This window comes from Copadichromis virginalis, linkage group LG23 (genome assembly GCF_057382275.1).
Source record: "Copadichromis virginalis isolate Kocher_CV1m ecotype Utaka linkage group LG23, C_Virginalis_male_GT1.1, whole genome shotgun sequence".
Classification (NCBI taxonomy): domain Eukaryota; kingdom Metazoa; phylum Chordata; class Actinopteri; order Cichliformes; family Cichlidae; genus Copadichromis; species Copadichromis virginalis.
The window spans coordinates 22,804,237-22,825,637 of record NC_140639.1 but is presented as its reverse complement, the minus strand read 5'-3'; the positions used below and the strand labels follow the sequence as shown (position 1 = coordinate 22,825,637).

Sequence of the window (21,401 nt, the reverse complement as noted above, 5' to 3'; positions counted from 1 at the left end):
CATTCAAGCAGACTGTTTATTAGGAATGTAGTGGTTTGTTAAATAAATGCACAAGCAGCCAGCCCAGAGATATAATTTGTCCAGCATTCCCTGGGTCTGTCCTGTGATATTCTCCAGGGAGAAAACATCTCACGAAGTCCATTCAACCAAGACCAAAACCAGCTCCACAATCAGCTTGGTCATTCAAGAGGGACCCCTTGTCTGTATCACTTTCTCTCCCTGGTGGTAGAATCAAAAGTGATGCCAACACAATGTTTATGGAAACTGTCACTAATGAAGTGCTTTTTTTTTGTTCTTTTAGCGCTGGATTTTCTTTAGGTGACTGTATCCCATAATCTTGGTAACCTACCTACTGTCATTATGATATGGAGAACACAATAACAACTAAATCGAATCCTTTGCAAATAATTGACAGTAAATTGTCTTCAAAAAGCAAAGACATCTAATGCTGAAGCTAAAAGATTGCTTTTTGTTTGTTTTTGAAAAATATAATAATATTTTTGGTTCTATGTCAACAACATATCCCAAATAAAGTTTACAGCATGCTTCACTCTGTGGCATCATCTGCTTATTTAACAAAATCTAGTTAGCATTGGAAATTCTTGTTAATACAAGATTTAAGCTACTCAACTGTTCAAGGCCTCATTGATTGTATATTTTGTTTCGTGTGTTTTTTTTGTTTTTGTTTTTATGAGTGACAGTTTTGGGTTGTTGGTCAAGATGCGAATAAAATGCAGACTTTCCATTTTAACTCAGCTCGCCTTCCAGACCTTCACTGACCCTCTCCTCAAATCATCACAAGCTCCTCCTGTAACGTAAGCCATTCACACCTCTAAAACTTCATTCACATCTGCGTAAGTGCCAGTTCCCCACTAATTCAACTCTCCTCTGTTCACAGTTCACTGCATTAGATCATCACGCCATGATTAACAGGGAGGATTAACAAGCAGCCACGAGTCCCTTGCTGAAATCAACCTTGCATTCAGCTTTCAAATCGATGCAAGTCATATACAGCAGAAAATAAATAAAATCAAAGACTCAGTGGTGCTGTTGCTCTTAAATCTATTTTAACCTGTTTAGCAGGAGTGGGGCTGGCGGAGTTTACCCTGGTGCAGGTGTGCCGCAGCGGTCATGTAAGTGGAAGGATCTGGGAGTTTCTCAGTAAATTTCACATTCCTGCACACATGTGCAACTGCAGTTCCAAAAAGGTTTCAGACACTGTGTAAAATGTAAATAAAAACTTTTGGTGCTGGTGCATTGTATTTAATGTTTTTTTAATTTTATAACTGGGTTTAAAGGCTGAAATCTTTTTTGTAACATATTATGAGATTTAGCTGTTTGTTTGAGATAAGATAAAAGAAAACGTTAAATGACGAAGCCCCAAAAGTTGTTTCTGTTCATCTGGACGTAGCGTTGTCAGTGAGAGAAATGTTTTGTCACTCATCCAAGTGACTTCTTCAGTCTCAGCTGACTGCAGGTTTCCCCAATCTTATAAACAGTACCTTTTCACAATGACTGAAACTAGCACTGAATGAAAAATGGGCTCTGAGGTCAGTTCCTTGATCATTTATATGCAAATTGTCATGACCATTGATCAACAACCACTGATCAATGGCCATGAGGGAATGATTGCAATCACAGCATTGTAAGATGGTGAAAGTTGTACCCTTAGGCCCCCTCCTTGATTCAGAGATGGTCTTTCCCATTTCACGTAAATGGCCTCCTTGACTCTGCACTCAAACTAGCGTTCCTCCTGCCCAGGATGTGCACATCCTCATCACTGAAAGAGTGTCCACTGGCCTGTAGGTGTGATTAGACTGTGAAGTCCAGGTCTGACAAGTTAGCTCTTCTGTGTTGTGCCATCCGCTTTGGTTTTCCCAATGTATAAATCATCGCAATCCTCCTGGCACTTAACAGCGTACACTATGTTACTCTGTGTTGGGGGACTCGATCCTTTGGGTGGAACAAATTTGGCGCAGCGTGTTTTGGGGTTTAAAAGCCACAGAGGTGCGGTGTTTAGAAAAAAATGCGTCTCAACTGCTCCTATACTCCTGACACTAGAGATGGCACGATACCACTTTTTAATGTCTGATATCGGTTCCGATATCATAAATTTGGATATCTGCCGATACCGATATGAATCCGATATAGCGTATTTTGTAATCAATAAAACAGTTTTTTTTATAAATATCTTGCTGCATTTTGTATAAGTTTATACTCAAGTTTTAAAAAACAAGAGACTGAAGCTATTCTGTTATACCTGTATGCAAAAAATACACTGCACCCAAAACATTTTATAGTTCAGCAACACTGATCAATCTAATAAATTTAAACCTACACCATCCTCCCTATTCTGGCTTTTTATAGAGTACTTACCTACCTAACTAATAGGGTTGCCAACTCCCAGCAAAAATATTAGGGAACCACCATCCGCCCTTAATCGATGTAATCACCTTTAATTTAATGCAAGTGTAAAACAAATGCACAGAAATCAATTATTTTTCTACAATAATTAAATAGATTCAACATCTTTCTTCAACAGAATTACAGACTGCACAGATGGTACCTTCCCAAAGGAAAAAGTACTATAGCTTACTAGGGTGTATATTAGACTTATTAGTTACTATATGCAATAATGGATTTCTATACATTTAATCAGATGACCACTTTTGTTGTAAGATTCAGATAATTATTTATTCAAAGTTTTTAAATGACATAACAAAGAAAAAAAATTTCTTTGTGCCCCCCTTTCCCTGTTAATGCCCCCGACAAAACTTTGCTAGACCCGCCCCTGCACAGTTACCAGCCGTCAGCTACGTAGAAAAAGGATCCTGGTGTTATTTGTCTCTCAGAAACAGTTCATAACTTCCCTTCAACTCATTCATGTCACCTAAAAGGTAAACCTGTTTCTCCATCACCTGTTCAGCTCTGATGATTCAGTAAGGACATCTCCTGGTTTCATCTTCATGTTTCCCTCTCATCACATATTCAAACACATATCATGACCAGCAGCTTTTAAAGCTGTGGCTCCAGCAAACCTCAGCTGATACTAGAAAGTAATATTAAATAAATTCTAACAACAGCTCATCAAGCTTTTTTTTTTTTTTTTTTTGTGTCCCGTTTGGATCTTTAGCCATCAGAATTGTTGTCTTAAGGCCAAGAAAGATGCCAAGCGGATTTATTTTACCAAGTGGATCATCATGGCCTTGCCATATTGGTCCATTTGATTGACCTTTATTATAATTATGAATTTATTTTATTTTCGGTTGCTACAAACGGGACAGACATGACTGGGGGATAGGACAGGGAGAAAGAATGAAAGAAAGAGAGGGAGAGAAAGAAAACCAAAGGGGAGAAGAGACGGTGAGAAGGGGGGGAAGAAAGAAAAAAAAAAAAACCAAAACAAAACACCTGGGTCACCTGTATGGAGAAAAAAAACAGAAGAGAAAGCAAACAACAAAGAGCAACATAATTTAAAAAACGGCACCATCACAATAAACTAGCTAGCAGTAGATATCAGTAGATACTAGAGATGGACCGATCCGATATTCAGTATCGGTATCGGTCCGATATTGACGTAAGTTACTGGATCGGATATCGGAGAGAAATTTAAAATTTTTTATCCGATCCAGTGAATATCACAAAAGCACCTCAAAAACTCGCTAACATGGTATAACCCAGGTCATGACCTTAGCACGTCAGAGCAGTATGCGTCACGTGATCGAGCGGTTATCGTGTGGGAGAGCTCAGAGCCATCATGTCAGCAGTGTGGATTTATTTCAAACTAAAAGACGAAAAAAGCAAGACTGCCAAATGCAACTTATGCGATGCAAGTGTTTCGCGGGGTGGTAGCAGTGTGGGGAATTTTAACACCACAAACATGATTAACCACTTACAGAAACACCACGCAAAGGAGTACGCGGAATTTAGCCTGGCCTCCAAAGCTAAGCAGAAAAGTGTACCATATCAACAAACGCTTTTGGAAAATATTCAGAGACGTGAGAAATTCCCTCCGGAAAGCAATAGAGCGAAGCTGATAACGGAGAAAATAGTTGAATTTGTTGTGCTTGATGACCAGCCCCTTTCCGTTGTGGAAAATGATGGTTTTCGACGCTTAATTGAGCATTTAGAGCCTCGCTACATGCTGCCAAACCGGCATTTCATCTCGGAGGAAGCTATCCCAGGCAAGTACAAACAGGTGCGCAAGTTCATCTCCGAAAGTTTGGAAATAATTCCCACGTTAAGCATGACGACTGATATCTGGAGCTCGGACGTTTGTCCGTTGTCCCTGCTAAGCTTGACTGTACACTGGATAGACTCGAGTTTTACAATGCAAAAAGCAGTGTTGCAGGCCAAAGAGTTTCGTGGTTCACACACAGGAGTCTGTGTCTCCATGTGTATCTGCCCTGAGTAAGGCTAGTCCTACAACCAACTAAGATGTTCTTGAGTGTGGCTGGGACTGTAAACAGGGGGCAGGCTGGGTCTTTTCCGAACCTCTAGCATGTCTGGCTGTTTCCTCCTGTCGACGCACCTTCTCCACTACCCTTTTTTGAAGTTACAGATGCCTGTTGCCACAGAGGTGTTACTGCTCCAAGACCAAATCCTCCTGTGCCCTGTTGGATGTGACCAACCACGTCATGTTGCCGAAGAGCAGATTTGGCCTGTAGCTTAGATGTGGCTGGAGTCCACTTCCTCCCTTGCTAGGGTGGGAGCAGTGCCTCTTAAGCCTCACTTTTGCACATTTAAACCCCTCTACCTGGCAATGACAGTATCCCGTCGCTATAGAGTGCAATGCTGCTGAGGCATTTGAGAAGTCCGAGCCACTTCTTAACGTAGGAGCTCACTAGCCTCTTTAGTCGATTGCATGATTAAGTGAGACCTCATACATTGTCAATGGCCACAGTAGTCTGCGTAATAACCTAAATTGAAAGCACCAGAGCTTCAGTTTTCCTGGGAGTGCAGTGTTGTTAATCCGCTGGAGATCATTAGCCAAGTTCTGCCTTAGTTGTTCTAGTTGCCAAGTATCATTGAGGTCTGCATTATACCACCGTCCCAGGCTCTTTATGGGCTTCTGTAATACTGTTGGAATTTGTTCTCCACTGATATAGAATTGATTGGCTGTCAGTTTTCCTTTTATGATGGAGATGCTGCGAGATTTACTTGGCTTAAACTCCATTCTTGCCCATTCGATGTTTTCCTGGAGCTTCTGTAGCAATCGCCTAGTACATGGTTTTGTTGTTGCAATGATGGTCATGTCATCCATGTAGGCTCTAATGGGAGGAAGACGAAGGCCACTCTAAGCTGAGCGCGTGAGCAGTCGCGCACTGCTCACATGGTCTCACAGAAAATCTGCGCTGCGCACACAAAAAAATCCAGTCTGAATTGGAATTAAAGTAAATACATGTATTTATTTTATTTTGCTGATTTTCTGTGCGTGGAGACTGTGTTAGCAGTGCGCAATTTCTCACGTGCTCAGTTTAGAGGGAACAGTGCTCTTGAGTCTCTCACCTACCACTACCCACCGAGATGCCCGCATGACCAACTCCATTGCCATGATAAATGCCAGAGGGGAAATCTTGCAGCCTGTCATTAACTCCAATTCCCAGGTGCTGCTAAGCTGGTCACCAGGATATAAACACTCCACGGCTGAAGATTTATTTAAAGCACATAAAATGCATTTTATTGAAGAAAAGAAACAATGCGTGGGGTTGGAGAGTCCAGTCTTGAAATCATATGGACAGTCTCTTTAGGTTGGAAGAGAATCTGTGTTTCCTGAACTGTAGGACAGCATTACAGTGGGGCAAAAAAGTATTTAGTCAGCCACCGATTGTGCAAGTTCCCCCACTTAAAATGATGACAGAGGTCAGTAATTTGCACCAGAGGTACACTTCAACTGTGAGAGACAGAATGTGAAAAAAAAATCCATGAGTCCACATGGTAGGATTTGTAAAGAATTTATTCGTAAATCAGGGTGGAAAATAAGTATTTGGTCACCTCAAACAAGGAAAATCTCTGGCTCTCACAGACCTGTAACGTCTTCTGTAAGAAGCTTTTCTGTCCCCCACTCGTTACCTGTATGAATGGCACCTGTTTGAACTCATCATCTGTATAAAAGACACCTGTCCACAGCCTCAAACAGTCAGACTCCAAACTCCGCCATGGCCAAGACCAAAGAGCTTTCGAAGGACACCAGGAAAAGTATTGTAGACCTGCACCAGACTGGGAAGAGTGAATCTACAATAGGCAAGCAGCTTGGTGTGAAAAAATCAACTGTGGGAGCAATCATCAGAAAATGGAAGACATACAAGACCACTGATAATCTCCCTCGATCTGGGGCTCCACGCAAGATCTCATCCCGTGGGGTCAAAATGATCATGAGAACGGTGAGCAAAGATCCCAGAACCACACGGGGGACCTGGTGAATGACCTGCAGAGAGCTGGGACCAAAGTAACAAAGGTCACCATCAGTAACACACTACAACGGCAGGGAATCAAATCCCGCAGTGCCAGACGTGTTCCGCTGCTGAAGCCAGTGCATGTCCAGGCCCGTCTGAAGTTTGCCAGAGAGCACATGGATGATACAGCAGAGGATTGGGAGAATGTCATGTGGTCAGATGAAACCAAAGTAGAACTTTTTGGTATAAACTCAACTCGTCGTGTTTGGAGGAAGAAGAATACTGAGTTGCATCCCAAGAACACCATACCTACTGTGAAGCATGGGGGTGGAAACATCATGCTATGGGGCTGTTTTTCTGCCAAGGGGACAGGACGACTGATCCGTGTTAAGGACAGAATGAATGGGGCCATGTATCGTGAGATTTTGAGCCAAAACCTCCTTCCATCAGTGAGAACTTTGAAGATGAAACGAGGCTGGGTCTTCCAACATGACAATGATCCAAAACACACCGCCCGGGCAACAAAGGAGTGGCTCCGTAAGAAGCATTTGAAAGTCCTGGAGTGGCCTAGCCAGTCTCCAGACCTCAACCCCATAGAAAATCTGTGGCGGGAGTTGAAAGTCCGTGTTGCTCGGCGACAGCCCCAAAACATCACTGCTCTCGAGAAGATCTGCATGGAGGAATGGGCCAAAATACCAGCTACTGTGTGTGCAAACCTGGGGCCCGTTCTTCGTACGTCGCTTACTACATCCAAGATCAAATGACACATCCAAGATCAAATCATCGCGCTAACCGTGAGCTCGCTAATCCGGTTCCCCGAACACACCTGCTGTTGACGATTAGTACAGCTGGACGCAGTAATGTGACATCACTGGGTGTCGTAAAAGGGGCTACGCATCGATAGTAGAAACATTGATCGGCAACCCTCTGATTGGTCGGTGAAAATGTCGACGGAGCGCGCTCAGCTCGGTATTTTTCGGCAGCAGAGCAAGAACTCTTGAGTGAGGGATTTCAGGAGTTTCAGAGTTTAATCAGAACGCAAGGGAACACTGCAAAGGCTGCAAAAGCAAGGAGCGAGGGCTGGCAGGAAGTTGCTGACAAATTAAACTCGTAAGTAATTTAATAATAACAATAATAATGGAGTGGATTGATATAGCGCTTTTCAAGGCACCCAAAGCGCTTTACAATGCCACTATTCAGTCACTCTCACATTCACACACTGGTGGAGGCAGCTACAGTTGTAGCCACAGCTGCCCTGGGGCAGACTGACAGAAGCCAGGCTGCCATATCGCGCCATCGGCCCCTCTGGCCAACACCAGTAGGCGGTAGGGTAGATTTATTATATTACACTATATTATCCAATATTATATTACATTATATTATAATATGTTATATTTTATCCTCTTTCACATTAGAGCCACGACAGGACCCACTAGAACATGGGAACAGGTAAAAGTGAAATATAAGAATATCCTACAGAATGGTAATATTTATCACTTATATTGCTTTTAGTCTCTTGGAAAGAGACCCTGGAATAATCTGTTTGTTTATAACAGCAACCAAGAAAAGGGCAGAGGAAAAAAACACAGGTGGTGGTCCTGCACCCCCTCGTCAACAAGTTGGTTAAGTAAATAATATCCTCACGGGAAAATCGATATCTCTCAATGAGCACACTGTCGCGCTGAGCTAAAGGATCCTGTCTATCCCGCAATATACGCTGAATTCTGAGGACTCTCCTTATCAATCTTGCACCTTCCGCAATGGGTGGCTCGCGTATACGGACAGGACATGGCTGCGACAGGCTTCCCAAATCCACCTTCGCTTTTAAAGCCGTGGTCTCTCATCTTGATTACACGAAGTAATTTACAATTGCTACTCTGAAATATGAATTAAATCTGTAATAATCACATACATGTAATAGAATGTTAATAGTACATTTCCCTTTTTTAGGAAATGACCTGTGTGAAATCAATAAATGGATCAAGTGCTGCATTGTCTTTAGTTACATTGATGTTATTTATTTATGGTGAAACAGTGGTGGAATATCGCTGTTGCTTTCGTATGATGACGCGGACATACCTGCGTGGCCGCGATCTAATCCTGTTTACATAAAGTAAACCTGCTCCCGAGCAGGTTTACGCTTACGGCTCTGTTGCTATGACAGCAAGTCCCGGATGAGCTTCGGGGAACCGAACGATCCAGGATCACGCGAAATCGTCAACAATCTAATCCGGCTAACCTACTTAGCGAGGTACGAAGAACGGGCCCCTGGTAAAGACCTATAGTAAACGTTTGACCTCTGTTATTGCCAACAAAGGTTATGTTACAAAGTATGGAGTTGTATTTTTGTTATTGACCAAATACTTATTTTCCACCCTGATTTACGAATAAATTCTTTACAAATCCTACCATGTGGATTCATGGATTTTTTTTTTCACATTCTGTCTCTCACAGTTGAAGTGTACCTCTGGTGCAAATTACTGACCTCTGTCATCATTTTAGGTGGGGGAACTTGCACAATCGGTGGCTGACTAAATACTTTTTTGCCCCACTGTATTCTGCAGAGTATGATCTGCCTGCCACACTTAGTGCACAGCAGTGGGGGTTACTGGAAAAGGTCCTGACAGCTCTAGCTCCCTTTGAGGAGTTAACAAAGGAGGTAAGCGCATCATCCTCATCTGCATCTGATGTCATCCCTATTGTCTGCGTCCTTAAACGCGTGCTCTCCTGAGAAAACGAGGCCGACGATGGAATAAAGAAAATGAAAGGCACTCTTCTCGAAGCAGTTAACAGACGCTTCAGAGACGTGGAATCCGAGCCACTATACACAGTTGCAACACTGCTGGATCCAAGATATAAAGACAGGTATGTAAGGCTTCACTCATGTTATTTTAACAGATCAACTTGTTGTGTGTGTGTGTGTGTGTGTGTGTGTGTGTGTGTGTGTGTGTGTGTATAAGTGATAGTGCATTAGAGAGAGTGTGTCAGAAAATGGTGAGGACATTCTAGATTAGTTGTGATAGACTTGTCATTCAGTCAGGACACCACCATTGCGCATTATAACGTATTGTCTGATTCAGAGTAGTACAGCAAAGTATGTTGAGGTCTTTATAATGGGCATGGAATAAAAAGCAAGAATGAGGAATGATAGTTTAATCACACTGCTGAATGCTACTAATGATAAATTTAATGATTGTTTAATATTCAAGTTTGGACTTTTTTCATTTCAGGTACTTCACGAGTGTAGAAACCTCAAAACAAGCTAAGGATGCTTTGATGGCAGAGGTGAGGAAGATGGAGTTTTTGAGAACTACATTAAACTCCTCAGAGCCAGCAGAGGGGACATCAGCAGTCTTGGAGCCAGCAAAGAAGACTCCATGGGTGGAATCTTCCAGCCAAAGCAGACTTGAAAGTGTTTTTGATGAAATCCTGAAGGAAAACACTCAAGATCCTGTTCCTCAGTTAGCCACGACAAGTGCACGTATTGAAGTGCAAACTTACCTTAGTGAGCCAACCATTCAACGCTCAGATAATCCACTGCTGTACTGGCAAGCCAACAAACTTAGATTTCCCACTCTGGTTTCTACAGCAGCTAAATTTCTCTGTGCACCTACCACAAGTATTGAGAGTGAGAGACTCTTCAGTACAGCCTCCATTATCATTAATGAAAGGAGAAGCAGGCTGACAGCTGAGAAGGTTGAAATGTTGATCTTTCTGAAGAAGAACCTACCTCTCATGTTAAAGTGAAAAAAAAAAGTTACAACTGCATTATTACAAGAATGTTGTTTGCTCTGCTAAAATTGCACCTTTTTTCAGTACCAAAGGGGTTTTGAAATTTGTATAAAGTTGCACTTTTATTTACTTGAATTTTACTTTAAATACTTCAAGATTTAAAGTTCTGCATAATGTTGCACTTTTATTTTGATGAATGTTACTTTAAATACTTCGAGATTTAAAGTTCTGCATTATGTTGCGCACTTTCAGGATGGATATTTTGATAGTGGTGACAGCTAAACAGTGCTAAAGTTTAAATAAAGAGATATGCATTGTTGAAGTGAGCAATATTTTGGGTGCAGTCTTTTTCTTGCATGCAAGTATAAGAGAATAGCTTTAGTGTTTTGTCTTTTTAAATTTGACTTTGAACTTATACAAAAACAGTTTAAAAAATAGATATATCGGATTTATATCGGTATCGGCAGATATCCAAATTTATGATATCGGTATCGGTATCGGACATAAAAAAGTGGTATCGTGCCATCCCTAGTAGATACTAAATAATAAACGATATTGTGCAGCACGCAAGATAGACAGCGCACAATGTGCTTTGAGGCAGCAGCCAAGAAAGCTGAAGTCCGCGTCTGTGAATACCCGTGTGTACACCTGTGTGCATACCTGTGTGGATCAGCATGCTTGCATTCCAAAGGTTTCTCCATGTAACGATCTGCTAGGGAGTGTGGGGGGGCCACAGCCCCGTCCTCCAGGGTATGAAGCAGGTATGGAGGAGATCAAAACTCCAGACATCCAGAGGCCCCCAGAACACAACAGACCAAGGAAGACCAACAGAGGGGCAGCCGCACCACTGTCCCAGTAAGAGCTGAGGAGAGTCCCAGATGAGGGCTCACTCAGCAGCCGCGGAGCAGAAGCCAGGGGGAGTTGCAGTGACGCGCCCGTGAGCTCCGCCGGCAGCCAGCTGTGCCTGAGTGACCGAGCCCCAGGCCGAGAGGCCGGGGGCACCCCACCTCCAAAGTGGCCCGAGCGAGCCCCAGGCTCCAGGCCCCGATAAGCGGCCGCCAAGGAGTGAGCCGGTGTGTACCCGGACGCCCACCCCCAGACCCAAAGAACCACCAACACACCGACACCTGAGGGAGTCCGCCACTGGCAGGGGAAGTGGTGGTGGGGGGAGATAGGCCTCCAAACCTTGGAGGGCCTGAGATGTCCCCAGAGAGGTGGCGTCTGACACCCAACCTGACATATAGACACAAACATCCATTCCCACCCTCATGCTCTCATATGCACTTACTCCACACTCAACCAACGTGGAGACAGACATAAAGAGACGCTGTACACACGATCACACTCCCCAAGCGTACTCTACGAACCGGGTCTAGGTACCCTTGCCCCTGGAGGGGGGAACTGCACCCAGACCCAGGTGGTGTTACCCACCTGGGTCTGTAACAGCTCATCAAGCTTAAACGTGCTGCTGTTGTTTATCCGCTGGTCTCCTCTTTCTAGCGCAAAGTGGGCGATAAACAAACAAGAAAGACGGGACTTGCGACAGAAAAGCCGATCAGCTGATCAGTTTCATGTTTGAAGTAATAACAGGAGAGGGAGGGGGAGTGAATGAGAGAAGAAGATGCAACTGCGCAGCAAAGACAGAATAACTCCAGCTTTGTGTCTACTTTTTAATTCTAACTGAAGTACGAGACAAATCGCTTCCTTTTCACTTCAATATGGAACTGCGATGGCCAGTCCATCTGTGGCTCAATATATCAGTTGTTAACTTAACGTGGAAATACTATGCAAACATTCGGGGATGAACTTACACACTTGTTTTACTTCTCTGGGATAGTTTTCGCTGAGATGAAATGCCGCGGTTAGGAAGCATGTAGTGAGGCTCCAAATGCTCCAACAGACCACCGACAGGTCTCGCAGACAACAGTTGCTCTATCACGTGACACATACTGCTCCGATGCGCCGAGCTGGGTTACGCCAAGTAGCATGTTTTGTGAAGTGATTCTGTGATACTTCGGATCGGATTACATTTTTTATTTCTCTCCGATATCCGATCCAGTAATTTAGGTCAGTATCGGACCGATACCGATACGTAATATCGGATCGGTCCATCTCTACCTGACACATAAGGGATCACTAACGTTTGTCGCTAAGGGAGCAGTTGTTCTTCTCTCCTGGATCGGCTGGAACTTTTTTTAGCCGCCTTCCCAGCTTTGACAAATGTCCAGCTGGCATAACCACATTTACTCAGAGCCTTCTTGATGTGATGTTCTTCTGCTTCCCTGTTCGCTCTATTTTGTACCATCCTGATCACACCCAGTTTGTGCTCTAGCAGATGATCAAACCTTAACCTCCTAATACCCGAACTCTTTCATGGCATGCATTTTTAATTTCTCTTGGCTTTTGTGGCTGTTTGGGACCTGATGAATTTAAAAACAAAGAATTACCAGATTTTTTTTTTTACCTGATTTTTGATTATGAGAAAAATGAGATTCAAATAGGACAATTGTTTTAAATTTCAATAGAACAGTGGCAGTATAATGTCCTCGTAAGTGGATATCAGGCCCTTGTAGAGCAAAATCTCGTATTTTGGTCTAGACAACCCAAAATGTGATGTCCACATATTTGGACGCCAGGTCCTAGGAGGTTAAATACTGTTCCGTATGTGTAGGTTTATGGTACACATCAATTTTTCAATGTCCCCCATTACTGATGGAAATCTCACAGTCTTAGAAGGCTAACCTGCCACTTTCCTTATCCTCCCTGGTGGACATGATGTATTTGTCTAACTAGTTAATGTGATCAGTGAATTGTGGTCCATCCTGAAATTTGACTTCCACCCAGGTGTCATCCACATATCAGAACCAATGACTTGTGGTCTAAGGAGCTTGGAAAGAAAAGTGTCTGCACTTCTTTAAGTTGCTTGAAGACGTTTCACCTCTCATCCAAGAAGCTTCTTCAGTTCAAGGTCACCTTCATCCGTCTTCACACCTTGGCTTGTGTGAATAGGTAGAGGATCATTAGCGGGTCCATTGTTCCTCTTGAGGTTACACATCCACAGGGCTTAAATCTGGGACTCTCCACCACTTGACCCTTGAACTGAAGAAACAATGCCCTGGATGACTGAGAAGCTTCACAGACAATGACTTGGTGGTGTTACAGGGTAGAAAAACAAAGCCCTCTTTCTTAACAACTCAAAATCAAAACTCCCATGTGCCTACTTTGTGTAAATGTTGAAACGTGATAGGCTTGTGTGACCTTAGATTCACCAGCTGTCCCCACCTTTCTTCCTCCAGTGTTATTTGAATGTCAAATTGTTTCATGGCTTTGTTTACCCTGTAATCCTTTGGTGGCAAAAAAGATCATTTATCTACCTCAATTCCTCTTAAGTATTTGCATTTAAACAGACATGCCTTAACGTGCCTTGGCAACACTCCACTTTCTGTGACTCATAATAAAGCAACTGAACAAAGAAAGTAAGAAAAGTGGGACCCACATGAACAAACATAATAAACGAATCAAAATTACTTCGTGTGCATGCTTCATTCTACTCATTCTATTCCAATGTAGTGTACAATTTTATTTAAATGTTTAGCCTAATTGTTTCTTCAAGAAATTTTACTTTAAGTAGATTTTTAGATTCAGGTCATTTTTCTTGCTTTTCTGGTTAATATGGAAGTGAATGCCAAATGACCTATGGCATCGCCTGCAGTTACAAAAGACTCTAAGCAAAGTAAATTACCTTCATTTATAATTACAAAAAAAAAAACACTCACAAAAATGTCTCTTAACAAGGTTGACATGCTTCGGTGATTTTGTTGATGGTGACCTTTGGCGGACTCCTAGATTTAAAAACAAGGTATGATGAGTGGAAACCCAGAGCAGATGTAAACAGATGTAATCTACTGGAACAGAGCATGCTAAACAAATTATTGATTTGTTTAAAGTACAACAACCCTTTCGTCCAAACCAGGTCTCAGCAGACCGAGTGGCTCAATTTTTTGCATTACTAGATGAGGACTTTTTTCAATGAGCCATATTTTCACAGAAACCTGATAAAAGAAGGAAAAACAAAATGTAACAATCATATAGATATTCAAAATAATATAAATAAATTTACAGTATATTGTCTGAACCAAGCTCATATATGAAAAAGGTTGGTTACTAAGATACTAAGGTCACTTGAACACATAAAAAAGGAAGAACTTCAGGTACTCAAGAGTCTCTGTATACAGCTCAGCAGCTACAGACACGGCACAAGAATAACCGGCTTTAACAAAGTCAAAGGACAAACATGGCTTTGTTTCTGCAATCAGAATAATGTGCAAATAACTTAAACACAATAGAATAACGAGTCAAGTTCCCATCAAAAAACCTGATCTCCAGGGCAAGACATAAATTTCGGATCTCATTAGACTGATGGATGGAAAGATAGATATGTCAACTTGGTGTTATGATTGTGCTAATTCATTAAAAACAATGAAGAACACAGCTCTGAAATAGAATATTTATAACAATGAAATACACGAAAACAAAGTGTTATGGACACAGAAACACAAGACTGAAAGCAAGGAAAATATGTTCCTGAATTTATTTACCTGCACACTTGTATACAGATGACGTAAATACAAATGTGAAACCTATTTATTTTGTTTCCAGGTAAACACAAACTAATACATTTTAAAACATCATCAGTGATTAGCATAAATGTAAATATTATAAAGGCACAGTGTTATTGCTAAGCACTTGTATGCCATAAACGAATGCAGAAAAGCAATAACACTGTGGCTTAACAATAACAATAGATTTGATATTGGCGGGTTTTATTGTTTGTTTGTCGTTAGTTTTTTTCTTTTCTTTTTTTCTCAAGACACTAAAATAGCTAAAAACTAAATTAATTAAAAATAATAAATAAACACATGATGTTTTGTTTTAACAGAAGAAAAGAATATAATAATAATGCAAATCATTTGTGAAAACAATCAAATATTCTCAGTCTTGTAAGAATCAGCTCAAGTACCACAATCAGGGAAATAGTAACCCATGAAGTACAGTTTGAAGATTATTGTGCTCTTGCTGTTCTTTCTATGAACTGCAGAAGGTCACCAGCTGTTTTACTAGGGCAGCAAAAACACTTTGGTTATACCAGCCATCATCTCACTTCCTGTACGGAGATCCAGTCATCTGTATTTCTAACACTCAACTTAATGCTGTTTTGCTAGTTAGAAAGCACAAATACATCTATCACCTCCATTGATCCGGAAACCAAGTTTCATGTCAGGAAATATTGCTTTGCTTCTGGTTTGCTTCAGATCCTGTCCGATCATAAAATATTCAACTACCAAGTGTCTACTGAAGTGCAAGGTTTACAGAGCTGTGTTCATATTATTTCTCATATAGGGTTTTGTGACATGGTGCTGTGGAGATACAGAAATTATTTTACTGCTACCATATATTCTTTATCATTAACATTGCATTAAACAGTTTATTAAAGCTACTGGTATCATATTAACCTTTTTATTACAGGTGCAGCTATAATCATTGTATACACATTTGCATGTTCTGCTCATTAAAAGAGTCGATTAATTGATTAGTTACTGTAACTGATGCATATTATGTTCATTTGTGACGCAGAAGGGGTTGAACCCTGACATGAATAAAACCATTCTCAATTGAGCTGTTCGGTGAAGATCGATGCTGGTGTTGCAGTATACATCTTCCCACGCATGTACTCAATAAATCATTGTTTGACTGCACTCTTCTGGGCCTCTGTTTGTTTGTTCCATTGCTCAACATTTTCGAATTCGGACAGTGCTCATACCAGAAGCTTGGGCAGTTTGACCAAATGCAGCAGCATCATTTGTTTTCAGTCACTTGGAAAGACAAGCTCTCTAACACTGAAGTTTTGTCCTGTGTAGGAAAGCCAACAGTGTACCCAATGGCCCTGACTGCTCAGCTGTGTTGTGGTCATGATGCTTGATGGCAAACTGCCCAAGGATTTACCCTATGGTCAATGATCCAGTTGGGCTCGCAAATGCAAGTGCTACAAACGTGCTTTAAAGCCCCAGATTGATCCCCTAATATTATAGAAGCTGGCCTCATAGTGCATTCATTAAAGATATGCCATCAAAGCAGATGTGGAGCGTTGAAAAGAAAAACAAGATACTACAATGAAGCACCATAGAAAATGTCAAGTAAACTAGCATGCCTGCAGCAGACAGAACAGCCCGTGATTTCAGTCAGTGGGGACAACATTCTTGTATTTCCTGTGAGGCAGAACCACCACCACAGGAGAGAGAAATGGCTTCTGCGAAACCTTAAATGATACACTGGCTTAGAAAACATTTGACAGTAGTAAGTGTCTGGTAGCATGAATCTAGAGTGGGTCAAGTGGAATGCAAACAAATTTCCTACAGAAACATGTCATGACAAGAAGCACCATGGGTCTCTATTATGGTTAGTGGTCTGCACTTCACACAGTTGATTCCAATGTGAACACACACGTCAAAGACCAGAACAGTTTTGTTAGAAATTTCCCCCCAAATTAACATTTTGTTCCTGTGCTGCACTCCTTAGAGACTGTTTTAATATTTCAGCACAGAAAAACAAATTTTGCACTTGCGAAAATTTTAATTTGTTATTTTAATTGTTTCCTATCTTATTATCATTCCTAACTTATAAAAGTTCCATGTTAACTAAAAGAAAGGCAGGCAGGGCCATTTACAACCACAGAACTGGACTTAAAAGAAATTTTATTCTGTATTTTTGTAATTTTGGGTAGTTCCTGTGTTCGTCAATAGGAATATGACAGCAATATAAAATCCATGTATACTTGTTAAAAAATTTGTGTAGATATGCCTTCACCTTCCACTCAATTAAATGTTTACTGGCTGGAGTTTAGATATAAGGAAGAGATGCAACTGGTGTCTCGAGGCAATGCAAAATGCAAATCACCCACTCTGCTGATGTTAAAAGGAAGTGAAAACAAAAACATGAAAATATAAGTGAGTGATCAGCACCCTGCAGTGGTCAGAGAGAGAAACTAACAAACCCTCTTCTCATATCCATTGTCTGCTCCTTAACAGGTTCAGGTCATAGGGTCAGCGCTCCTCCATGGTCTCACTGAACTCTGTCACACACACACACACACACACACACACACACACACACACACACACACACACACACACACACACACACACACTCTGACTCACTCACTGGCCTGCACCAGTTACCAGTCACTTTGTGGAGCATTGGACTGCCACTACCTCATAAGACTTTGTTGTTATACTATCTCTTACTGTACATTACTAAATCTCCATTTGCACTATTTGCCTATTTGCACTACTCTGCCTGGTTTACACTCATTGTCATTTACCCTTACCTGAATACTGTATATTGTATATTGTATAGCTTTCTTGTTAATTTGTATTGTATTTATTTAAATTTTTACTTTTAAATTATTTTATATGCATTTTTTAATCACTCTCTTATATTTAAATGTTCATTGCTATTTCATCTAGGGTTTGAGAGTAACGAAATTTCTATTCTCTGTATGTCCTGTACATGTGGCAGAATTGACAAATAAAGTTGACTTTGACTTTGACTAGAGAACAGATATCTCTCTCTCTGCTGCCACTTTCCCTAGACTCAGCTTCCATTGAAGAAGGCATGTCAACAGGATTGAGGACTTCTTCAGAATGTTCCCATCTCCAGCAAGACTCCTCTGACAATGAGAGAGAGCAGAAAACTACCAACTATGTAACTCCACGGTCCAGTGTTTTCTGTACTAAGAAGAGAGTAATCTGGCTGCCATTTACCGGTTTTTTCAGACCATAAAGCACACTGGATTATAAGGTGCACTGTCGATGAACAGGTCTGTTTTCATACATAAGGTGCACCGTATTATAAAGTGCATTAATACATACATCACCTGTGTATGAATGGGTGGATGACTGGATGTGTAAAGCGCTTTGGGGTCCTTAGGGACTAGTAAAGCGCTATACAAATACAGGCCATTTACCGCTTAATGTATGTTCTTTAAAATACAGCGTGTTTTTTTTTTAAAATATTATAATTATAATAATGCATAATTATGTGGACATGCATATTAGATCATTTTTTAGTGAAATATAATCCCTCCAGAAAGGCAGGAAAAGCCCGGAAACTTACCTTAAAACTAAATATGTTCCCTAAAACGGTGACAGAGCTACAGACCCATGACAGCCTTACACAGGTAGCCAGCAGCTATGACCAGCACTACATGTGCAGTTAATAAAAGGACAGGTAATGTTTGTCACACTGTTGCACACACAGTACGCTCATTTGTTTCAGTTCGTCAGTTGCAACAAGACAACTTACCAACGTGTACATAATAAGCTAATATTCCTGGGTACTACACACTACAGTGTACGCTGTACACCTACTTACTGGTTTTGTCGCATCAGTCTGTGTCTCTGAATTAACTTGTGTTTCTCCTACAGCTCCGGACCGCAACAAATGCGCGTGCTCTTTGTGAGCTCGTTCCCGGCTCGTAACCAGCGCGTTCTGCTGTCAAGGGCGATCATTGGTTAAATGTGATCATGTGACTGATGCAAGCCAGATCCTTTCATTTAGCAAAACTGTGATTAATAGTTAAATATTATTGTTGAGGGGCACAGACAGGACTCCGCATGCACACACATTAAAAAAAATAATAATAATTTTTTTTTAAAGTTGCCTCAACAAAAGGGCACTTTGGGCACCCGTCAGGAAAGGGGCGTGTGCTCAAGCCCCTCTAGCCACCCCCCCGCACGTGCCTGCCTTATAGTCTGGAAAATACGGTATAGCGATGTGTCGGTCGTGAACGAAATGGCTCTTAGAGCCGGATCTTTGAAGTGAACGACACGAGCCGGCTACCTATTGGGAGCCGTGTTTTTTTTTTCCCTTTCTTTCACCCTCTCTCTTGCACTTTTTTTTCCACTTCACTCCGCACGCAAGCCTTGTGCTTGCGCTGGGTGGAGGGGCGGTAGTTACACTCGCAGTAGCACAGGAACAGAGCGGGAGGGAAAGAGAATGTGCATCTTTTTTGTTTTCATATTTTAATTTATATTTAATTGTGTTGTCGTTTGTAGTGTTTTGTGTTGTTTCACTTTAAATTTGTTTAGAAGGAAAAAGCTGAAAATGTAATTAGCTAAAAGATGAAATGTAAATAGTTGTTTTTTGTATTATATGATTGATTTATTACTTTTTATGTGGAGTGAATAAATAACAGTATATTTACGGTGGCCCCTAGAGACAAAGCACGTAAAAACTCAGAAGCACGTACAAACTCCAAAACACATACAAAACGCAACAGAAGTGCTCCAAGATGCTAGGGGCAGTGTTGAGCTTTTGTTACTTAGTGGCTACACAAGCCAGGAAGTACCAGATTTGATGTGTGGTGGTACCAGGTAAATGAACATTTTTTTTAATTATTTGAATATATACGAGTGTTTGTGTATAAATACACGAACAATACACATATGCTTTTAATTGTGTAATTTAAGTGATCTAGGTAGCTCTGCTTTGGAAGTTCAGTTAACTCTAGAAAGGTGTTTTGGAGTTTGTACGTGCTTTCTCTCTAGGGGCCACCATATATATTTATATATAAACATTTATAAATAAAACCACTGTTTGTTTGTTTTTTACATTAGTAATTCCTTTTGTGCATAATTTTATATTGTTGTTAATAATAAATTAATTAAAGCAACAAAACGACCTGAAGAGCCGGTTGGGAGCCGAAAGAGACGGTTCTCTAAAAAGAGCCGGAAATCCCATCACTAATACAGTAAATAGACTCTCTTCCCAGAATCTGGTGGTTGTGATAAAGCCTGGGGGCAACTCATAGCTAGCTGATCACAGTCTAAAGAAAATAAAGATGGTGCCAAATGTTAGAAGTCAGCAAACACATAGGACTATCATTTCTGACAGTGCTACCTCTAGCAGCTCTTTTGTGTTCTATGAGCTGCACCTTCCCTTTTCTTTTCTTTTCTTTCATCCTTTTGTGATGTATTTATTTTTTTCTATCCTTCCTTCAGCAAATTTCTTCCAGTTTTGTTTACTAATATTGGCATTTGATTATCTGATTTAATTAATTTTTTAACTATACACAGATGCATACCCATTTATTTATTTTTATTTTGGCATACACATGTATGAATGCACAGGTGTGTACATGCATATGCACGGATGTTATTATCAGTATTCCATTATAATTATAATTTTTCAGCGGTGGTTTATCCTCTGGCATTTTTGCTGTAATTTCCCACAATGAACTCCCAAGGCTAGATCTTCTGAAGTTCTCTGCCCATCACAGAAAACTAGAGGAAGAACAACTCATTTTGTTGGCATGGTGTTTGTATCGTTCTTTTTCTTCTCTCTCCTCCCCTCCTTGATGTCCACACTGTATGATTTGACTGTGTATTTCTATACTAAGCCTCACCCTTCTGCGCTCTCTCTCTGTGTAACCTTTATTCAAATGGTTTGAAGCAAACTTCAGTCATTCATTACAATGATTACATTATCTTCTTTTCTATGTTGTACTTTAACATGATCATCCATTAAATCCACCACATGTTAATATATTTTTCTGTATGTCTCACTTAGTTAACCCGAGAATCACTGCAAAATATGTAATAGACAAGTGAGTGTCCATTTTACACTTTACTTCTCCATGTACACACATGCAGAAGTTTTATGTAACAGCAGAGGGAGATATTGTATTTCGAGGCAACATGAAAATAATCACAGACAAGCATTTAAACAGACATTATAAATAGGGCTAGATATTGTCACTTATTTCTATAACTGATTTGATTCCGATGGTCCAGATTCGATTCGATTCTCAATTCAATTTCGATTCAATTTTGACTCAGACAGTCAGAAATATAATAATTCTGATCATTTATCATTACATATTTTATAAACAAAGCTGACACTTTGCCAGATGTGCAAGCATCACAGCAGATCCTTTTATGTCAAAGTAGCTGAGGATAAAACACAGAAAAACATGACTGAGATTTTCCAGGCCTGGCTTTTTAAAGCAGATAACCCCTTAAAAATATTCTGCAGTAGATAAAAAATGGAAGTTTGCCAGGGTCAAAGGTGAATCATGCCAAAAAAATATAGGCATTAAAAGAATTTAATTGATTAGAGTACATTGCTCATTCATCATATTGATAAGTCAGATTGAATAGACTACATACCTAGCTATACATATAATTATTAGTGCTGTCAGCATGACATTAGCGCCAT

At 40.8% G+C, this 21,401-nt stretch overlaps 1 protein-coding gene across 1 annotated transcript; it reads left to right on the top strand.

The window, feature by feature from the left end:
- The first annotated feature begins 9,141 nt into the window (after positions 1-9,141).
- Positions 9,142-10,239, top strand: LOC146680904 (zinc finger BED domain-containing protein 4-like). Its single transcript, XM_085449074.1, has 2 exons — positions 9,142-9,260; positions 9,626-10,239. The coding sequence occupies exons 1-2, from the start codon at positions 9,157-9,159 to the stop codon at positions 10,140-10,142; spliced, it is 621 nt and encodes a 206-aa protein (XP_085305200.1). The 5' UTR covers positions 9,142-9,156; the 3' UTR covers positions 10,143-10,239.
- The last annotated feature ends 11,162 nt before the right edge of the window (positions 10,240-21,401 follow it).